Consider the following 20,214-nt stretch of genomic DNA (forward strand, 5'->3'; position numbering starts at 1 on the left):
ACATAACGTCTCCGTTCCCTCCATCAGGGAACGAGGGTTACGTACGTAACCGAGACGTTTTTTTTGGCAATATTTAAATGACACCCTGGTCATTCTTGGTGTACCCAAAATGGTCCCACTCTATCGACAGGCATTTCTCTGGTGGAAATAAAGCTTCGCTGTTTAGTCCCTCTGTCACTAATCTAATGCGTGTAGTAGCCTCGGTGTCTCTGATAAGCACGCCATTTTAAGCTGGTACACCACTAGTGTATCTTTGTTTTCGTTTTGCGCAAGCTGCAACAGTTCCAGTCCGTGCAACAGAAAGACTCGGTTTTGCAGAACCTTTACAATTAATTAACCGTGACGTTTTAAAGCGCAGTTAATCGCTGCATCCCTAGTGCCACAGATCGGATATGGCCCACAACCGTGTAAGCAGGAAAAAAAATGCATGGATTCCGATATTCTCTGATCAGTTTCAGGCCTCATTCATATGTGGAAATAAATCAGATATGAATCGGATCCGTGCATTTGTGCCTGACGTGTAAGCGGTCAGATCAGATATTCCCCTGTAAATGCGACTCCTACGTCATTGAAAAGTGAGTTTTTTAAAACATTTCCCGGTACAGACAGACCTGTAACAAATGAAACCTCTCTAGTTGAGTAGCAGAGTATTAATTTTGTTCATTTGTGTTAAATAAAAGGTGATCTGATGCTGAAATGTGTTGCTTTTGAAATCACGCTGAGCGCTTCAGTCCCATTCGTTCAGTTGAAACCACAAATAAAATGCACACAAACATGTCTCAGCCTTTGATATGCAATCACTGATGAACACATTTGGATTTAATTACTAAAAAACACAGACGATGTGACATGCTTAACAATATCTACCACCTGAGTATTATTCCACTCGCAAGCTTTCAGAGGAGCTGCGTACATCACTGTCCTGAAAAATTTGTACTAGGCTATATTACTTTGATGTATAGATGTAACTATTGCATTAAAAACGTTTCTATATGAATTCCATGTCAATAAATTAAACTCAATGTACTATTCAAATTGATTTGTGATGTCATATGCTATTTTTGGCTTGTTTCACCAAGTGCAGTGTCACTTTTAAAAAAAATGTAAGCTCGTTGTCCAAAAAATTGGTCATCAAGACTTGCAGTGTAAATGCAGCAAAAGAGATTCAGTCCCCTCTCTTCTGTGTATTTGATTACCTGGTTACTGTAGGGAGATCCTGTTACTACAGCGACTGTAAAAACACATCAAGGCTTTCAAACATACATTACACGCTACAGAACTGCCCACTGGTCATGAGCACAAAGTGAAGGAAACTCTATAGGAGTCCTTTGAAATTCCACAGGCTTTTTCAGCGACTTATGTATTAGTGGTGTCTTCTGCTAATTTACAATGTAGAGAGGGTGTTAACCAGAGATGGCCTCGAGCACATGAAGATCATCACAGAACAAGTGTACTTGGTAACATAGCGTGTTATATAAGGAGCAAAGGAGAAGCATGCAGCTAAGCGTGCTGGGTAGTTAACGCTGCACGTCGCCATTGAAGCTCATCATTAGACAGTTGCCGTCAGCCCTGAGGCTTTCTTTATCTCTCTCTCTTTCTCTCTCATTGCTCGATCTTTTCTGTCCTTCTGCACTCTGTTCAAGGATGCATACCTGCAGACGTGCTTCGTCTCGCTCTGTTATTAAACCGTTACATAAAAATAACATCATGGCAAAATATGTTTTTGCAGCTAATGTTCTGCAATAGTTTTTTGAAAGCACGAAGGATGAAGAATCTGTGTTTTGCACTGCTGACTTTAAGCTGCATTAAGGGCATTGTGATTATATTCCTTTCCTGATTCTAATAAATGTGGCATTTTTTTCAAGGTGTATTTTAGGTATTGGTGGATCTGTCAGAAGATGTTATAGATGTGCAGTTATATAACCTATTTAATGGGTGTGTGTGGTTTTGTCCTGTCTCAAGGCATGCCACAGGAGAGCTGATGTGTTTGGAGTTTCAGACACATTTGTATGCTGCAGCTATTAGCCAAGAGAAACTGCAGTTTATCTTACAGCAAACAGGCCATGCACACGCACACACACACACACACACACACACACACAGCTCCGCAGGGATGCCGGGGCCTGATAAAGAAGTAATTAAAGCTGTTGGATTTCTTATTTCAATAATAACTTATTTATAGATATATATTTTTTCTTTTTCCCTACATACCGCTGACATTGAAAAGTATTTGTTTATTATTATTGTAGTTTGTTTATCGATGCCCTAATTTGTGTCAAGGAAATTTTGCATCTTGTTTTGAATTTCCCCAGACAGACTAAGGAAGAATTGGAGACTGTATCACTGCTTTCCTTTCAGGTCAGCCAAACATCCCAATCCAAACCAAACCAATTACATTGCATGCACTGTAAATAAAATATAAATAAATAAATAATAAATAAAACGCTATTGTTGCAATTAGGTATTACAATTTAAAATCAAGCATTAGAATAACTTTAACTTTAAGTCCCCCTCAAGTCACTAATTTTATCCCTTGAAACTCGTCTTTGATAATTAAAATTACATATCTAAATATTTTTCTCCCGTGGAAATTCCTTCATGCCTTAAATATAAGTCTACACCCTTACCTCATTTAGTATACAAGGAATCATTAATATTCAAATTAGACCCCAACTCCAGTCAATTGCAGCAGTTTAGGACTACTTGCTCCATTTTGTCATCGCATGCACTGTGAAAAAAAGCTGCAATTAGCTATTATAACTTCAATCCTGATTACCAGATATAACCTGAGATAATTTAAATATCAAATGCTTTAGCTGTCACGTAAATTCCCCTGCAGTCAATAATTTTATCCCTTAAAACTCATCTTTGATATTCAAAATTACATATTTAAAAAAAATTCGGGTGAAAATAATGCCTTAAAGTGGCTTGAACATAACACTACACCTTTACCTCATTTAGAATACGTGTAACCGTAAATATGCAAATTAGTTCCCACCCAAATGGCAATACTGGATTCATATGTTTAAACCAGAGACTGATTCTAAAGAGGAAGAGTGAATTATACAGTCACATCTACAAGTCTATGTGTCAGAATGGTAATGCATTTTATATATCGATCTCTACAATGCTGGACACATAACGCTAACTGATATAATTAGCTTTTGACTTGACTATGTTATCAAACAGCTAATAACGTGTTGCTAATGTTGCACAAACCACATTCCCATTCAGAATCTCAGACAGCTCTTCTAAAGATCAACATTAGGTAGAAATACTTTGCTAATGATATGAAAAGCTGCACCCTGCAGGTTGCTAAATGTTTGTGACAGCAGGAAACCGTTTTTTTCAATCTGCATTTTTGGTAAACAGCAGTTATGAGGAGAAAACGCTCAACAGTGATGTTGACTGATAAATTTGCACATGGTCTGTCTTTAAGCTTATTAAAATACCAGATAGACATGCACTTATTCTGTATTCTTTTTTTCACCACTTAACTTCATATTTCATATTGACTAAATGTAAAATTTTTAGGCATCATTTTTTATTTTTTTTAGATTGTGGGCAAAACATGAATATGTATTTAAGACTCCTCAGCAGATGAGGGTAATTTTGCTCATCTGTCAGCCACTGTGGCAGTTGACTTTGTAAGGCATATCAGATTGACTTTTTACAAGAAATGCTGTTGCTTAGTTGCGAAGACATGCACTCCAAGAAACACATTTGATTATTTCTTGATGAACAGATGAAACAAAGCTGTCAGTGTGCTTGATTTCTGATTGGCTGTTTGTTCAGATGTTCAGTGGTGTTCTGCTGCTTTTCTTATAACATGCAGTTTGATCACATTGCTCTGTATATTCTCTTTATAGGGTCTTTATTGGGTATCAAAAAGGCCTTAATTAGTGAACTGAAAGATCCAAGTTTGCTTAATAAATGAGGGGGCAGTTTTTTATCTTCTTTCATATGTAGTCAGTTATTTTATATATTTAAATTGATTTTAATTTCATATGACATCCTCAGTAGTCTATTTCAGAGTCGATCATAATGATTTAATGTTGGATAGTAAAGAAATCTGTCACTTATGAACAGGGTTACTTTTCATTTTATATATATAGTACTGCGAGCAGCACAGTATTAATTAGTCAGCATGATTTTATGTTTTGTTTTAAACATAAAAAAGGTTTCAGTAGTTCACTTGAATGTACATCACTTTCTTTCTATGTAGTTTCTCAAATAATATGATATCTTTAAAGGTGGTAAGCATAATAATTATACAAAAATGTTATAAATTGTTGTTTAAACAGGTTTTAGATAAAGTATAGCATACCAAACTGCAGGGCTCTATTCACATTTTGAACACTTTGTACAGCGACTCAAGACTATTTTTTTGTCATGAGAACTATTGAATAAGTGAGAAACTATTATTTAACAGCATGAATAGTTGCTACATTCTCAGTTGCTAATATGTACTATTTATGTAGTATGTACATTTTAGGTACTAATATGTACTTTTAGGTGTAAATATAGTGCAAAGGTGTACATTCTGTGTGACAGATTTTCTACCCCAGTAACAGCTTTTATACCTTTTTTTCTGTGCCCTGTATGACTTTTATTTTCTGTGTGTGTGTGTGTGAGAGAGATTTTATGAATTATTTCATTTGTATGTTTATTTAATATTATTTGCTAGAAAATAGAGGCTGATAATCTCTTGAGGTTGATAATAAACATTTCCTGAATGCACCTCCTGTCATTGACCCTTTAGTTAAAAAAAACCGAAAAGAAAGCAAAGAAGGTTCAAAAGTGCCCAATGATGAACACTAAGTGTGAAATAAAATCATGCATATAGATATAGACAGACAAACGCTGTCTCTGTTCCACCAGTGCTGAGATACCAGAGTCACAAACAGCACCAACCACCAGCCTCAGATGGAGTCTGCTGACTTCTGCAAAGCTCCTGGGAAGATGCTTCAAAGAGCCAGCTTCAAACAGCAGCTATTAAAGGCTTATTAGTTACTGAGACACCATGTGTGTGTGTGAGCGTGTGTGCATGTGTGTTTATGTGTGAGACCGATAGTTGAGGGGAAGGAATTAACAATGCAAATAAATTCTGCTAACTAATTATCTTGGATGACACGGAAAGAAGGTCACCGCAGCGATGGTGGCAGGATTGACAGAAGCAATTTTCGGGGTGAGGAGAGCAGGACGAGGCCACGTCCTCTGACATCACTCTCTCCAGATGCCTCATCACTGTCACTGACACTTTATGATGCGCTGTTAGACAGGAGTCAGCGAGCTTTCTCAATGTGGAATATGTTTCCTTCAGGTCCTCCTGAGGGGCTTGCACACCATGATCCTTAATAGTGGCGAGCAGTTTCTCATCACATATGTACAGTAATGATGATTCACAGATGAATTATTTATTTGAACCTTTTTTTTTCAGTGACAAAAAAAATAATAATCACTGATTTGAGTCATCACTAAAAAAATGGTCTCTGCACCACATATAACAATAAAGGTTTGTCACCATATTTTTAAATTATATGCACTGAAACAAATTTACTTTGAAACAATTTTCACTGAGGAACTGTTAGTTGATTTCACAAATAATTACAAAGAAATGACAAGTAACACACTGAATTAAAGATTAAGTTTTTTAAGTTCAAAGACTGAAATTGTATTTTCTTATAAAATGCACTCCAGTAATCTTTGATTTATTTACAATTTTTTTTTTTTACAAAATGGAGATTGCTATTTTAATGTTATTTATGGATCTTATTTATAGTAAAGACTTATTTCACTAATAAATATTCAACCTGGTCTCATGGCATAAACGTACCTGGGTGCACTTTTTAGCGAGACTGTTTTTACGTACCTTATTACACGTTTCGCCGCAGTTTCAAAGAGAAATGTCCACTGAGTGGTGCTAAAACACGATCCAATATGTAAACCCTGGCACATTTTTATTACGTTGATATTGGTACGTATTGCTGTGTTTTTATGTTGCTTCAGGTACGTATGGTGGTTCAGAAATATCCGGGGACCGTCGCTAAACATGAATGCTCTATCGTGTTGGAAATATGCTCTACACCAAACCCAACCCTAAACCTACCCGATAGTGTTGACAAATGCTAAACTGATATAAAAACTGATATAAACTGATATAAAAAAAAAATTGTTGAAGCAGCCATGCTATTTGAACTTCCTTGTATGCTGATTTGTCAAACCATAGTTACACGGGATTAGAACCGGAGCTCCTCACTTCTCAAGTACGTCTCCATACTCTCTTCACTTGGGTTAAATGCGGAACACAAATTCCGAGTATGGGTGACCATACTTGGCCTCACGTCCTTTCCTTTTTCCTTTAGTTTAATATTTAGCTGAATATTTTTATATTATCACATTTGATTTTGAATGCAAACTCACAGCTTGGAAGACAAAACCCTGTGATGCTATAGATGTAGTGCATGAAGCACAGGTTCCTGCAGTCCACGCTGTGGTAGTTGATTACAGACAGGTGTGAGACCTCGCTCCATTTAATATATCCCAGCTCTGTCCTTCTCCTGGACCCCTACTTACCCCCTCGCCTCTTTTTCCTCTCCTCTCCTCCTCTCATCCCCATGCAATCTGTTTTTTATCTGCCAGGAGGAAGATTTTATTAAAAGCATTCAATTTCCCCAAGGGGGATCATGACTGCTCCTTGATTAAAGAGGAGATGAGAGGCTGCGTGAGGAAATGTCAGCCGGACGAGGGGAGGAGAGAGGTGTGTTCTGTTTGTTTTGGTTGCTCCCTTCCTCCCAGGTGGAGAGGAGTTCATGTAGTGTTAATTAAAACAGCAGTAGCTGGAGGATGTGATCTCGTCCCAGGTCCGGTCCAGTGGGGATGGGATCCTTGATGAGGCGTGCATGTCCTACCCGAGAAACTCTGCTTAGAGACGATAACAGTATTATTTAACAAGGGCCAGGAGGTTTCTCCCCCCTGAAGAAATGAAATCTCCACCGTTTAATATTGCTCCTGTTCGGGGTCCAGCTGTTAAACTCTAAGAGCTTTGCATGGTAGTCTAAACACTCACAACGCAGATGAATGTGTAGATGTGCTTTGCAAGTTTACATAACGAAACTGAAAAAGAAAGGCTGTGCATTTAGTATCATTGAGATACTATTATAGTGAGATACCTTTATTATATATATATATATATATACACACACACAGTGGTGTGAAAAAGTGTTGGCCCCCTTCCTGATTTTAATTTTTTTGAATGTTTGTCACACTTTAATGTTTCAGATCATCAAACAAATGTAAATATCAAAGATAACACAAGTAAACACAACATGCAGTTTTTGAATGAAGTTTTTTTTTAATTATGAAGGGAAAACAAAATCCAAACCCACATGGCCCTGTGTGTGAAAAAGTGCTTGCCCCCTAAACCTAATAACTGGCCACACTTAGTAGCAACAACAGCAATCAAGCATTTGCGATAACTTGCAATGAGTCTGTTACAGCGCTGTGGAGGAATTTTGGCCCACTCATCTTGGCAGAATTGTTGTAATTCAGCTACATTGGAGGGTTTTCGAGCATGAACCACCTTTTTAAGGTCATGCCACAGCATCTCAATAGGATTCAGGTCAGGACTTTGACTAGGCCACTCCAAAGTCTTCATTTTGTTTTTCTTCTGCCATTCAGAAGTGGATTTGCTGGTGTGTTTTGGATCATTGTCTTGCAGCAGAACCCAAGTTCGCTTCAGCTTGAGGTCACAAACAGATGGCCGGACATTGTCCTTCAGGATTTTTTGGTAGAGAGCAGAATTCATGGTTCCATTTATCACAGCAAGTCTTCCACCTTCCAAAAAGTTCAACTTTTGTCTCGTCAGTCCACGGAGTATTTTCCCAAAAGTCTTGGGGATCATCAAGATGTTTTCTGGCAAAACTGAGACGAGCCTTTATGTTCAGCAGTGGTTTTCGTCTTGGAACTCTGCCATGCAGGCCATTTTTGTCCAGTCTCTTTCTTATGGTGGAGTCGTGAACACTGACCTTAACTGAGGCAAGTGAGGCCTGCAGTTCTTTAGATGTTGTTGTGGGGTCTTTTGTGACCTCTTGGATGAGTCGTCGCTGCGCTCTTGGGGTAATTTTGGTCAGCCGGCCACTCCTGGGAAGGTTCACCACTGTTCCATGTTTTCTCCATTTGTGGATAATGGCTCTCACTGTGGTTCGCTGGAGTCCCAAAGCTTTAGAAATGGCTTTATAACCTTTTCCAGACCGATAGATCTCAATTGCTTTCTTTCTCATTTGTTCCTGAATTTCTTTGGATCTCAACATGATGTGTAGCTTTTGAGGATCTTTTGATCTACTTCACTTTGGCAGGCAGGTCCTATTTAAGTGATTTCTTGATTGCGAACAGGTGTGGCAGTAATCAGGCCTGGGTGGCTAGAGAAACTGAACTCAGGTGTGATAAACCACAGTTATGTTTTATGTTTTTTTTAAATAAAAAATCAGGAAGGGGGCCAACACTTTTTCACACCACTGTATATATATATATATGTGTGTGCGTGTGTGTGTGTGTATATAATTAAATTTTTTTATTTTTTATTTTTTTAATACTGTTACAGTTTTTATTTTGGGATATTCCTTTTTGGTTTTCTTTTAAAGTTTTAGTAATTTTGTCATGTGTTTTTGTCTTTTAGTTTTAGTTTATTTTTAGTTTATTTATTAATATTAATGTTAGTATGTCAACTATGTCAAACTAAATTAAATTGAGAAACCTTAAGATTTTTTAAAATTAATTATTTTATTTCAGTTAATATTTGTTTTATTTCACTTCCGTTTTAGTTAACTATAATGACCCTGATGCATTAAAGTGATTTTTTTTTTTTTTACAGGTAAAGGGCTTCCTTAAAACAATGACTTTTATAAAATGGCAGCAACAGCAAACAACACTTTTTAATAAAGACTTACATTTAATATTAATTAGGAAAAAAAATTTCACTTTTTATTTAGAGGGCAGCAGAGACAGACTGGAACTTTGTAATCATTCAATGTTTTTTTGTTTTGTTTTTTCGTTTGCAGTGCAGTAATTTCTTACATCTGTTTAATGCCAGTGCATTTATTTATTTCAATTCCCTTTCATGTTTGTGACAAATTTATATCATCAAGTCACAAGCCTCCCGGTTTTCATCCAAAATATCTTAAATTGTGTTCCGAGGACGAACGAAGCTTTTACGGGTTTGGAACGACATGGGGGAAAGTGATTAATAACAAAATTTGTCAAAAAGTTTTCTTATATGTGTTTCATTTAAATTTAAAATCAAGTTCTATGGAACTTTTTACAATACAAATTCAAAAGAGTGAAAGCAGCTTCACAGAGATCAATGGGAAAATTGCATTATGAGTAATGATAATAGTGCCATAATTTAGCTCAAGAGCTAAAATTAATCTGAATAGTAGTAATTTGGTCTTGGGAGGATTTAATGAGAATTGTTAAAGCAAAGTTTGAGAAATTGTTAAATTGTTTATACTTTTGATTTGAACAAACCTATCGGTAAAAATAAAATCAGTTACATTTACAGTTAAAAAACACCAACAAATCCATTTTTATCCCAGTTTTGCATTTGTTAACACCATAGGCGGAGTTTGGGGGGGGGGGCCGGGGGGGGGGGCACTGCCCCCCCAGATCAGAGCCAATCGATTTGGTCAGATCTATGAATACAAAAATATTTTCAGATTGTCTCATTTTATTTGCATTATCTTATTTTAATGAGTATGTTAAGGCTAAATTATTTGTAATTAATGTAAAAAAAACCCCAAAAAAAACCTACTCTCACAACTCGCGAATCTCAAAGTATCGCGTGAGTGGACTCTCTTCTCGTTCTCTTCCCGCTTTCTGGAAAGATACGCTAAATGAACAAAATGTATATTCGTCGTTTTTTTAATAAACCCACAATAAAAAGCGTGGAGGTCTCTAACTTTGACACTTCTCAAAAGAGGCAGATTCTTCTACATTAGGTAAGACATAAGTTTTTATTCCACTCTTTGTATAGCCAACCAGTCGTTGTTGTAAATGTATTTTAAAGGGGCTATGTGTAGGTTTTTACTTAAAAAAATCTTTAAGATAGAGTTTTCATTTGTCCATTTATGACACCTTGACTGTCCGCCACGGTTGCCTCTATCAGCCTGTAGGCTCAGTTGTGTCTGGAGGAGTCGGGTCCAAATTGGAGCGAAAATTCACAAAATGTGACGTCATGCGCGTTCTCGTCTACAGCGGCAATCGCTAGCGGTAGTGTTTGAAATGGACTCTGTGGACGGAAAGAAGCGACCAGCCTCCAGCACAACCCAGACACCCACAAAAGCTCATCGTAAGCTTAAAACAAAAAACAAACAAAAAAGCCTCATTTAGTGCGCACCGAGAACGAGCATGAGACTGGCTGCAGTTCCTCTAACGGCCACTGGTGTCAGTAACTGTTAGAAATTTCAGAACTTACGCAGTGCTCCTTTAAATGAAGAAGAAAATATATAGGCTATAAATAATTGAAAATGTAGAAAATATGGTATATGCAGTGTGCAAAAAAAAAAAAAAAAAAAGGTATATACGGTGTGTAAAAAATAAAAAATTAGAGCTCATGGTCTAACCGGTAGGTGCCCCCCCAGGCAAAAATGTGAAACTCCGCCTATGGTTAACACTATCAGGTAGGTTTAGGGGATATTTTCAATACGATAGAGCATTAACTTTTAGCGACACTCACCGAATATTTGAATTACATTAATTAATTAAGAATCATGATAATCATGAATTGCATTAAATAAAATTACATCAGGTGTAGGTCTGAATACAGTAAGGGAATTTAACATTAACCAACCGAAAACAAGTTTTTACCATTTTTACCGTCTTGTACTGTTAAAATTACAATGATTTTTGGGTGCATAGTTTGATTCTGTGCAGCGCTTATCCCAGGAATTCACAACCTAGAAACATTAGACAGTATCCTCAGGGCCTAATGTCACATTGTCTCACGTCTTTTAAATTCAGCCGAGCCCGGCAGCATGAGACACTCTCACTGACACTCGCAACCCATAAAGATCCTTCTGTCTTCCCCTGAGCAAATCCTTCCCTCTGTCTGTCTGCGTTACAGGTGAATGTGAGTCTTTTTTTCATTCGCCTCCAGAAATGTCTGAGAACCCAGCAGGTACACTGAGCCAAAGAGCTCGTCACAGTAACACTCGGAGAACAAAAAGCCCCAGTGTGGAGGCGTCCTGTCCCGGCACACACACTCCAGAGCTGGGCGGACAGGTCATTGTGACACATGTCCGACTGAATGGACCACTTCATTATGCTTCAGTCAACACACCTGACCTACACTGCGAAGGCATTCTGGGTAGTGCGATAGATTTCTGTCTGCATTTTATACAGTCTAAGTCTGGGTGGTTTGACACTATTTATGGTGCAAGAGAATCTGCTACATACAATAGTTCAAAAGTTTTTGTAAGATTTTGAAAGACATTTCTTTTGCTTTCCAAAGCTCAATTTATTTGATTAAGGTACTGGCAAAACTGTGAAATATTCTTGCAATTAAAATAATTGTTTCATATTTAAATATATTTGTTAATGTAATTTAGCCTATTCCTGTGATCAAAGCAGATTTTTCAGCATCATTACTCCAGTCTTTAGTGTCACATGATCCTTCAGAAATCATTCTAATATGCTGATTTGATCAAGAAACATTTGTGCGATACATTTTTTTTCAGGATTCTTTGATGAACAGAAAGTTTGAATAGGATTTATTTGAGAATAGAAGTCATGTGTAACATTTTAAATGTATTTACTGTCAACTTTTTATCAAATTTTTTGGTTTGACTTTACCTCAAAAAAACTGTGATATGATATGATTTGATCACACCACCCATTCCTAATAGAGACTGTAAAATATGATGGAGACTCTGTCAATCTGTCTAAGCAACTAGGTGGATGAATCCTCACTTGTCAGTTTAGCTCCTAAGAAAGAAACTAGCGTGCAGTGCAGTTGTGTGTTTGCACTTGGCAACGGCTATATGTACTGACACACTGCTCATCGTCTGTTTTACAGAGCATAATATGTTCAGTCTGGCTGTTTTTGATAATCTCCCCGAGGTGATGAAGTTATCAGATAAGACAGGGATGGAAACAGACAGGGAGAATGTTGTCTTTCATTTGATTTCCTCCAGCGGGTGAAGACGGGTCGCCCCTGTTCCCTCTGATGTGTTTTCCTGGGAGTTGCCTTGGCAATGAGCTTCCACGAGCGGGCGACGGTTTGCGAGCGAGACGGTGAGGCATGTTGGGACGGCGTCGTCTCCACGGCTAATTCTCTCTGATTGACAGCCTGTCAGGTCCATGCGATTCCAGCGTTCATGGATTACAGGGTGGAGGGAGTAATCCACAATTTCACAAATTCCAGCGAATAATCGCAGCAGCGTTTGGGTCACGTAATGTGGCGTAATAGCCAGTCTGAATTCTGTTTCCAGCTCCTTGCATGCTTTAATTAAATATCTGAGTGTTAACTGACTGTGGGAAAATGACTGCTGGCGTCATCGCTGTGAGCCTGTCAAAAATGTGCAGCGTTGTCTGCATGGCTATTCGTGTCGCCCTGTTATTGGAGAATTAATAAGGGTGATTGAGTTTCAAGGGCTTTCCTTTATTATTCTTCCTTTCTAGCACACAAACGGAGGTATGACATGTTTTCTTCAGCCGTCAGATTCAACAAAGGTCTTGAAACAAGTGTTCGAGTTGGATACGAAAAGTCTCCTGAGAGCGTGACGTTTAGCGACTTTTCTGTGTGGAGTTAATGCCACTAACTACTCAAACTGACGTGTGAAACCCAGAATCAAAGCCCAGCTTCTGTTCAGTTCTTCAATACGCTTAGTTTTTAGAGTACTTTGGACAATGTTGTTGGCAAAGTCTGTACATTTGCATTGCTGCAGGCCATGAAACTTCTTTATTTTTAGTGTTGCTTGCCAAAGCAGGCAAAAAAAACCCACAGATTGACACTGAAGGCGGGACCTGAGCCTTATCTAGGGGACCAGGATATCAGAGACTCGGGGCGTTGAATTGGGGCATTCAGCATCCACCCACAACACCCTAGCAACCTCATAACACTGAACTAAACAACACTGAGGACACCTGAGTGAGGACCTGGCAACCACCCAGAATGCCCTGGCATTGTAGCATTGGGTTTTGCATAGACAAACACCACTCACATCTTCTTAAAATAATGTAAAACAAAAACGCTTTTATTTATTCTCATTTAAGTTAGAAGAAATGTTAATAATCTAGTCAAATCAGTCATGCTTTGCAATAAATTATATAGCGTTAATAAAGTTGCATTGTAAAAAGAAACAAAAAAAATATATTTCTTTTTTTTTTTTTAATTAGCTTGTTGATGTTGCTTAAAATAGTTCTTTATCATATTAATGATACATTTGTTTGAGGGAGAATTTGATCAGAAAAGCTTGCACTCATATTGAGATCTCAGAATTTTGGTTACCAATGTTATTTTAGTATTTTTTTTTATACTACAATAGTTTTTATTTTTTTTATTTTGTTTTTAGTTTTATTTTCAGTTCTAATTTTAAAATTAAAGTTTTAGTTTAAGTTAGTAATTTTATTATATGATTTTGCCATTTTTATTGTGTTTTATTTAATATATATATATATATATATATTTTTTTTTTTTTTTTTTTTTTTTTTTTATTTGTCTGTTTAGTCATTTTAATACTTCAACTTATTTTAACATTTCTAAAATACATATAATGCTAATATGTATGTATATATGTATTTATTTATTCATTTAAATTTTTAGGTTTCTCATCTAATCTAATATGTATATTTTATTTTATTTTATTTCAGCTTTATTTCAATTAATAAAAATGTATAATTTTAATAAACAACATAAGCACTGCTTACCGTTCAGCATTAAAAGCAGAAGACTTTTCAAAAGTCTTTATTTGCTTCATTTAGTATCATTGCTGCCAAGGACAATTGTTAGAGATCTCGTTTGTGATTTTTTTTCTGAACCACTACGCCAGCATGATACAATAGTACACCATGGTATCTGTCTGAAACCCTCCTTCCCCTTTGGCGGTGACCTGGAATGGACGATTCCTTCAGAATATGAAGGTGTATCTTGCTGCAGCCGGTGTTGGTTTATTCCCACTGGGGTCTATTACCAGACCTGCGTGTCACACAAAGGCCTGTGGTGCATAATTGCGACCCTGCCGTGACCCTAGCCCTTGTACCTAGTCCTTCCTACAATGCACCTTCCCAACAGAAAACAAACAGTAACAAAGGCAGCTCCTCCAGCAGGACGAGGTGTTCCTCTGGTGCACGTTCTCACACATCGAGTGACAGACCACGGGCCCTCCAGGGAGTCTCCCTCGCCTCATTTTGGCATATTCTCTCGTTGCAGGGCTCATGCTAAGCTCTTTATGAAGGCTTTCCCAAATTCTCCTTCTATTGTCTCCTAGAGAAACTCTTCAGCTGCAGTGTAGCATAAAAGAACCTTCCTGTGAGAAAACGAAACTTTAGTGCTTCAGTGACACCGTAATTTAACCACAGAGGAGTCTGGTTTCATCATTGTGTTTGCGGTGGAAAACCCATAAACAGTGTTTAACTATTTCACTGCCAGAATGGAATGTGAGATCTTTGGCTGCATGCTTTGGGGAAAATTTGTTTGACTGATTGATTAAATGATTGAATTGATTTGTTTATTTATTTATGATTGGGATTTAAGCCACTGTTTGTTTAATTAATTAATTTATTTATTTATTAGTCATAATTGGGATTTGTTTATATATTTATTTGTCTTTATTCCTTTCTTTCTTGATCATGATTGAAAAAAACACTAAAACTAAAAATTTCATTTTTATCCTTCAAACTATGGATATTTTCAGTGTTTTTCAACGTATTATAATTTATTATTATTATTTTTATTATTATTATTATTATTGTAATATATATAAGTAATATAATATTATATTGTTTAATATAATACATTTTAATTAGATTCATGCTTAAAACTAGAAACATTAAAGGACCACTCCACTTTTTTTGGAAATAGGCTAATTTTCCAACTCCCCTAGAGTTAAACAGTTGAGTTTTACCGTTTTTGAATCCATTCAGCCGATCTCCGGGGCTGGCAGTAGCACTTTTAGCTGTTCATCTCTAGGGAACTTGTAAAATTAGCCTATTTCCAAAAAAGTGGAGTGTTCCTTTAAGGTAAGAGGGATAAAAAAAAAAAAAAAAGATATTGAACCATGTTGCATTTCAAATTAAAATATCTTTTGTAAGGATATATCCTTGTTCTGCTGTCGGTAGAAAGAGTTTCACTCTTTATTAGTTTTTACACTTGATGCAAAAGTGAATCAAATGAAAAAGAACCCAGACCCTCTTCAATTTGTGTTGCATACAATGGGAAAGTAATTCAAACTTAGGACAGCTCCCATGATCGAGTTTACGTGGAGCATTATTCATTTGATTTCACATTAAAACGCAGTTTTTAATAACTGCACTATGCCATATCAGAGTTTCGATGTTATCTCTGATAATTGTGCAGCCCTTGTGTGTTGGTAAAGCTCAATTAGTGTACGCACAGAGAACAGTTAGAGCATTTAGTCCTGTGTGTTTCCTGTCTGCACCTGCTGTTCTTAATGATGCTGATTTGCATTTGCAAGTTGTTTTATCCTCCATTATCTGCTAGCAGTGAGAGCGTGGCGACTGCTAGACGCTGTTTGCTTTCTCTCTGATTGTGCACATCCACTCCTCGTTTCCCATTTCAAACACGCATTGAAACACTCACAACACATTATGTACAGTTCTGCACTGTTCCCGTCACTTACCTCTCAACCACATATCAGAAACAGAGCTCTATGCCTCATAGACCAAGTTTACATCTTTTGACATCCATCTCGAGTAATTAAAATCTCAAGTGGACAGTGCTGAAAGCAAGTGTAAATGGAGTCTTAAAGACACATTGTGATCTGATCGAAATGCTGTTCTTTTTAACTTTCTGTTCACCAAAGAATCCTGAAAAATAAAATGTATCATATTCTCCTAAAAATATCAAGCAGCATTGTGTCAGAACCCTCTCGGGACACAAGGAGCGAGGAGACACGGAGATTCTCAATTCAATCCTTTATTGAATTTCACATCAAAATACGAGGAGCTTGGGGAGAGACGAACATAGATGATGGTCAGACCAGAACCAGAGGCAGGGAAACACAGGGCTTATAAACATGGGGAAATCAACGAGGAGCAGGTGAGGACTAATCAAACGGGGCTCGGGACTAATTAACTAATGATCACAGGAACGAGGAAGGTCAAATAGAGACACGAGAGGAGGGGAAAACAAGACACAGGACTGACACATTGCTGTTTTCAACATTGATCATATTTTTTGGGCATCAAATCAGCATATTAGAATGAATAAATTACACTTTACAATATACTCAAATAGAAAAGTTATTTTAAATTGTAATAATATTTCACAATATGAGTGTTTATTGTATTTTTGGATTAAATTAATGCAGCCTTAATGAGCATAAGAGACTTCTTTTAAAAACTTTAAACATCTTACTGACCCTAAATCTTTGAGTGGTAGACAAAAGACACCCAAAAATGAATATTACTCTCATGTCGTCCAAACCTTATTTATTTGTGGAATACTAAAGAAGATATTTTTTAAAAACATTAGGGTCCAAACAACTCCAATGGACCCCACTGACCGTCATAGAAGAGGTTTATAAGGGTGATTTCATTTTTGGGTAAACAATCCCTCAAACAGAACATTTTTCTCATGACTGACAGCATATTAAGTGATGTACAGTCATGCAAACGGCGACCCTGAAAATGCATGAAATGCATTTGCGATGCATGATAATACCAGGTGTTAACGGGGCCAGAGAGAGTGAGAGCTTTCCATGCCCTCTATAGTGCAAACGAGGAACACAACATGTAATTCTACCTTTGCATTTCAGCAGCATTTGGTACCTAATTTAGTAATGCCAATATTAGACTTCCTGTAGTGAAATTGTGGGTCAGCCGGAGTCAGCCGTTCTGTGAGGTGTCACTACAGCCGGAGGGAAATTACCCCTCTCACCCTCATATATCCATGACCAGAAACACCACGGGTGGATTAGTCACGCCTCGGCCCGCTCGTATTTACATTAGCAGTGGATTTCACACCGTGATCTCTACTCCACCTCTGTGTCTTACAGTCATGCATTTCAGCTGCTACAGTCCGATCGCCCCGGGTGGTCCTGTGGACGAACATTTGTAAGATCTGTGCTTTAGAAAAACGAGCCGTGGTGCTTTTTTCCGACTGAAAAAGCACAGTTTATCGTGCAATTCAATCATGTGTGCTGACGCCTCTTTCTTTGTCATTTTGTCTATGTGTTTTCCAGAGGACCAGATCCCTCACGGCTTCCCCACCATAGACATGGGCCCGCAGCTGAAGGTGGTGGAGCGAACACGCACTGCTACCATGCTCTGTGCCGCCAGCGGGAACCCCGACCCGGAGATCTCCTGGTTCAAAGACTTCCTGCCTGTCGACATTAACAGCAGCAATGGACGAATCAAGCAGCTCCGTTCAGGTAAAAAGAACTCTGTAAACACACAAAAGGCAAACAAGCTTGAAGAATAAACTATAATGAGCGCTTTTGCTAAGATGATGATTGCTTACATTGAAGCCGGCGGCACCTGCTGAACATGAATTGTTTTTCTAACCTCAGTGACAAAGACAATAGAGCACAACAGTGAGTGGCCAATTTTCCAGATTTTTTTATCCCATTCATTCTCTCCATAGGGATTTCAGAAAATTCTTCAATAAAGAGTTCTAAGGCTTGAACCAAACCAGCTCCCAGTTGAATTGCATTGCGACATTTAATTCAAAGTGTTTGAAAGTATTTGAACATTTTAAAAAAGGCAACAGTACAAGACTGTGCACAATATTTCATGAGGGAATGATGGGATTGAATCAGAAATGACAAACTATTGCCTGTGTACTAGCATTCAGAATTTTAAGGTCTGTAAGATTTTTCTTTTTTAAAGAAAAACCAGCACGTATTCATTAAATTGATCAAAAGTGACAGTAAAGACATTTATATGATGTTATAAGATTTCTATTTAAAATATTTCGTTCTTTTGAACATTCATCAAAGAATCCTGAAAAAATGTATCACAGTTTCCACAAAAATATAGGGAAGCACAACTGTTTTCAACACTGATAATAATAAAAGAAAGGAGTAATGGCTGCTATAAATTCAACTTTGCATTACAAAAAAAAATGACAGTTTAAAATACATTACTATAGGAAACAGTTGATTTAAATTGTAATGATATTACTGTTTTTACCGTATTTCTGGTAAAAAAAAAATGCAACCTACTTTCAACTGTTTGTGCAAGCCATTGATTAAAAGTATAAAATGCCACATGCTTGGTTTACAGTCACTAAATCTCTATGGAGGGAAAGAATGGATTTTTCACTTCTGGAATTCTACTATTGCGGTGCATCTGTACGACAAGTGACATTCCCGTTCCAAATGAGCCTCCGGTTTTATTTCATGTCTTAAAGTAAACTGAAACAAACTGAAAGACAGAGTGGCTGGCAGTTTTTATTCACATAACCCTCCGGTTAGGACACACAAACATGATTAACATGACAGCACAGTGATTTGTTTTGATTAGAATCATCGGCCCTTGTCAACAATCATTTCCTGCGTCAATCGTCAAACAGCTCCGTATTTGTCAAATTATTCCCTGTCGGCCAATCCATCTCGCAGCTACCAGACAATCACATAATTTATTTGTTTGGATGCAGTCCATTATTTGATCCTGAGATTAGATTTGCTCTCCAGCCATTAGCGCAAAGGCCTTTTTCCATTAACGAATGCTAATGAAACAATTTTTCAATTCGTGACCTTTACAGAACGCCTATGAACAAATAGGAAAAGCACTCATGATTCAATACCTCCCGCTTCAAACGGAACCTTAATCTCACTGAAACATGTCATTGTGTACGAGTAATTACCACCAACCTTAGCAAATCAGGTGATTCTGCCCTGGACATCAATCAACAATCTGTTTACAGTGCAGGCTGGGTGATAAGCAGACAGGGAGACCGAATCTGATCAAGAGAAATGGGAAATGTAATCCTGCTTCTCTCAATGTAAACACTCACAAGACTCTACGTCAGGAGTCAAGCCTCCTGCACACATGAGCCGAAGGCCGTTCAGATATTCAAGTGTATTTCTATGGACAATTTTTACAATTATTATACAATTTTTACAATTTTATACAATTTTTTTAACAATGAAATTACAGTATTAAAAATTTATATATACAGTATGCATATATATACTTTTTTAATGGATTTGAAATGCTTCTATTTAGCTGACAACCAATTTATAAACTATTCTCATTAAAAGCTTGGGAAGATTTTTGGCACGTTGCATTTTCAAATGCACGTTATATGCGACTCGCAGCGCTTACGGAAATGTATTTTGTGTAGAGCAGCATTTAATGTGAACCGCTCTATTGAAAACATTGCTACCATGAGCAGTTCACATGAAAATATCACAGCACTATACTTTGAAACAGCACATCAAATTACATATTTACATAATTATAGCACGATCTTTGTGATATGATAATTGTGCTAAACTATGTTGCATTTTCATGCATTGTTAGATTTACTTTAAAAAAGGTATCCGGCCAACTGGCAATTAACGGTGTTTAATGCTGATTTTTACATACATTTGGTGCTTAGCAAGTGTTCATTTTGGAAAAACATCAGTCTGTGAAAAGGGTCCATTGTTCAAACAAAAAACCTTGGTAACACTTTAGTAGTTGGACCAATTCTCACTATTAACTAGTTGCTTAGTAGCATGCCTGTTATTAATATATTGGCTGTTTATTAGTACTTATAAAGCACATATTCTGCATGACAATATTCTAAATCCCTACTCCTACCCAATACCTAAACTTAACAACTACCTTACTAGCTATTTATAAGCAGCAAATTAGTAGTTTATTGAGGCAAAGGTTGTAGTTAATGGTTTGTTAATAGCAATAATTGAACCTTAAAATAAAGTGTGACCAAAACTTTTAAATTTCTGCACTTAATTTTCTGCAACATTTGTGCTACGGACATGAATGATGCCTCAAATCAAGCAGCTTCTTGAGGTGTGCAATTACTTTTAT

General features: G+C 37.2%; 1 protein-coding gene across 1 annotated transcript in view; it reads left to right on the top strand.

Annotated features, from left to right (window-relative positions):
• The window catches only part of LOC306844848 (receptor-type tyrosine-protein phosphatase F-like), a 183,250-nt gene that overhangs the window by 72,100 nt on the left and 90,936 nt on the right, over window positions 1-20,214 (top strand). The window contains exon 5 of the mRNA XM_079377260.1: window positions 17,418-17,606. Within this exon, the coding sequence (XP_079233386.1) occupies window positions 17,418-17,606 (189 nt within the window). The remainder of the gene's footprint in view (window positions 1-17,417; window positions 17,607-20,214) is intronic.

The sequence above is a fragment of the Barbus barbus genome, assembly GCF_936440315.1.
Source record: "Barbus barbus genome assembly, chromosome: 25".
NCBI lineage: Eukaryota > Metazoa > Chordata > Actinopteri > Cypriniformes > Cyprinidae > Barbus > Barbus barbus.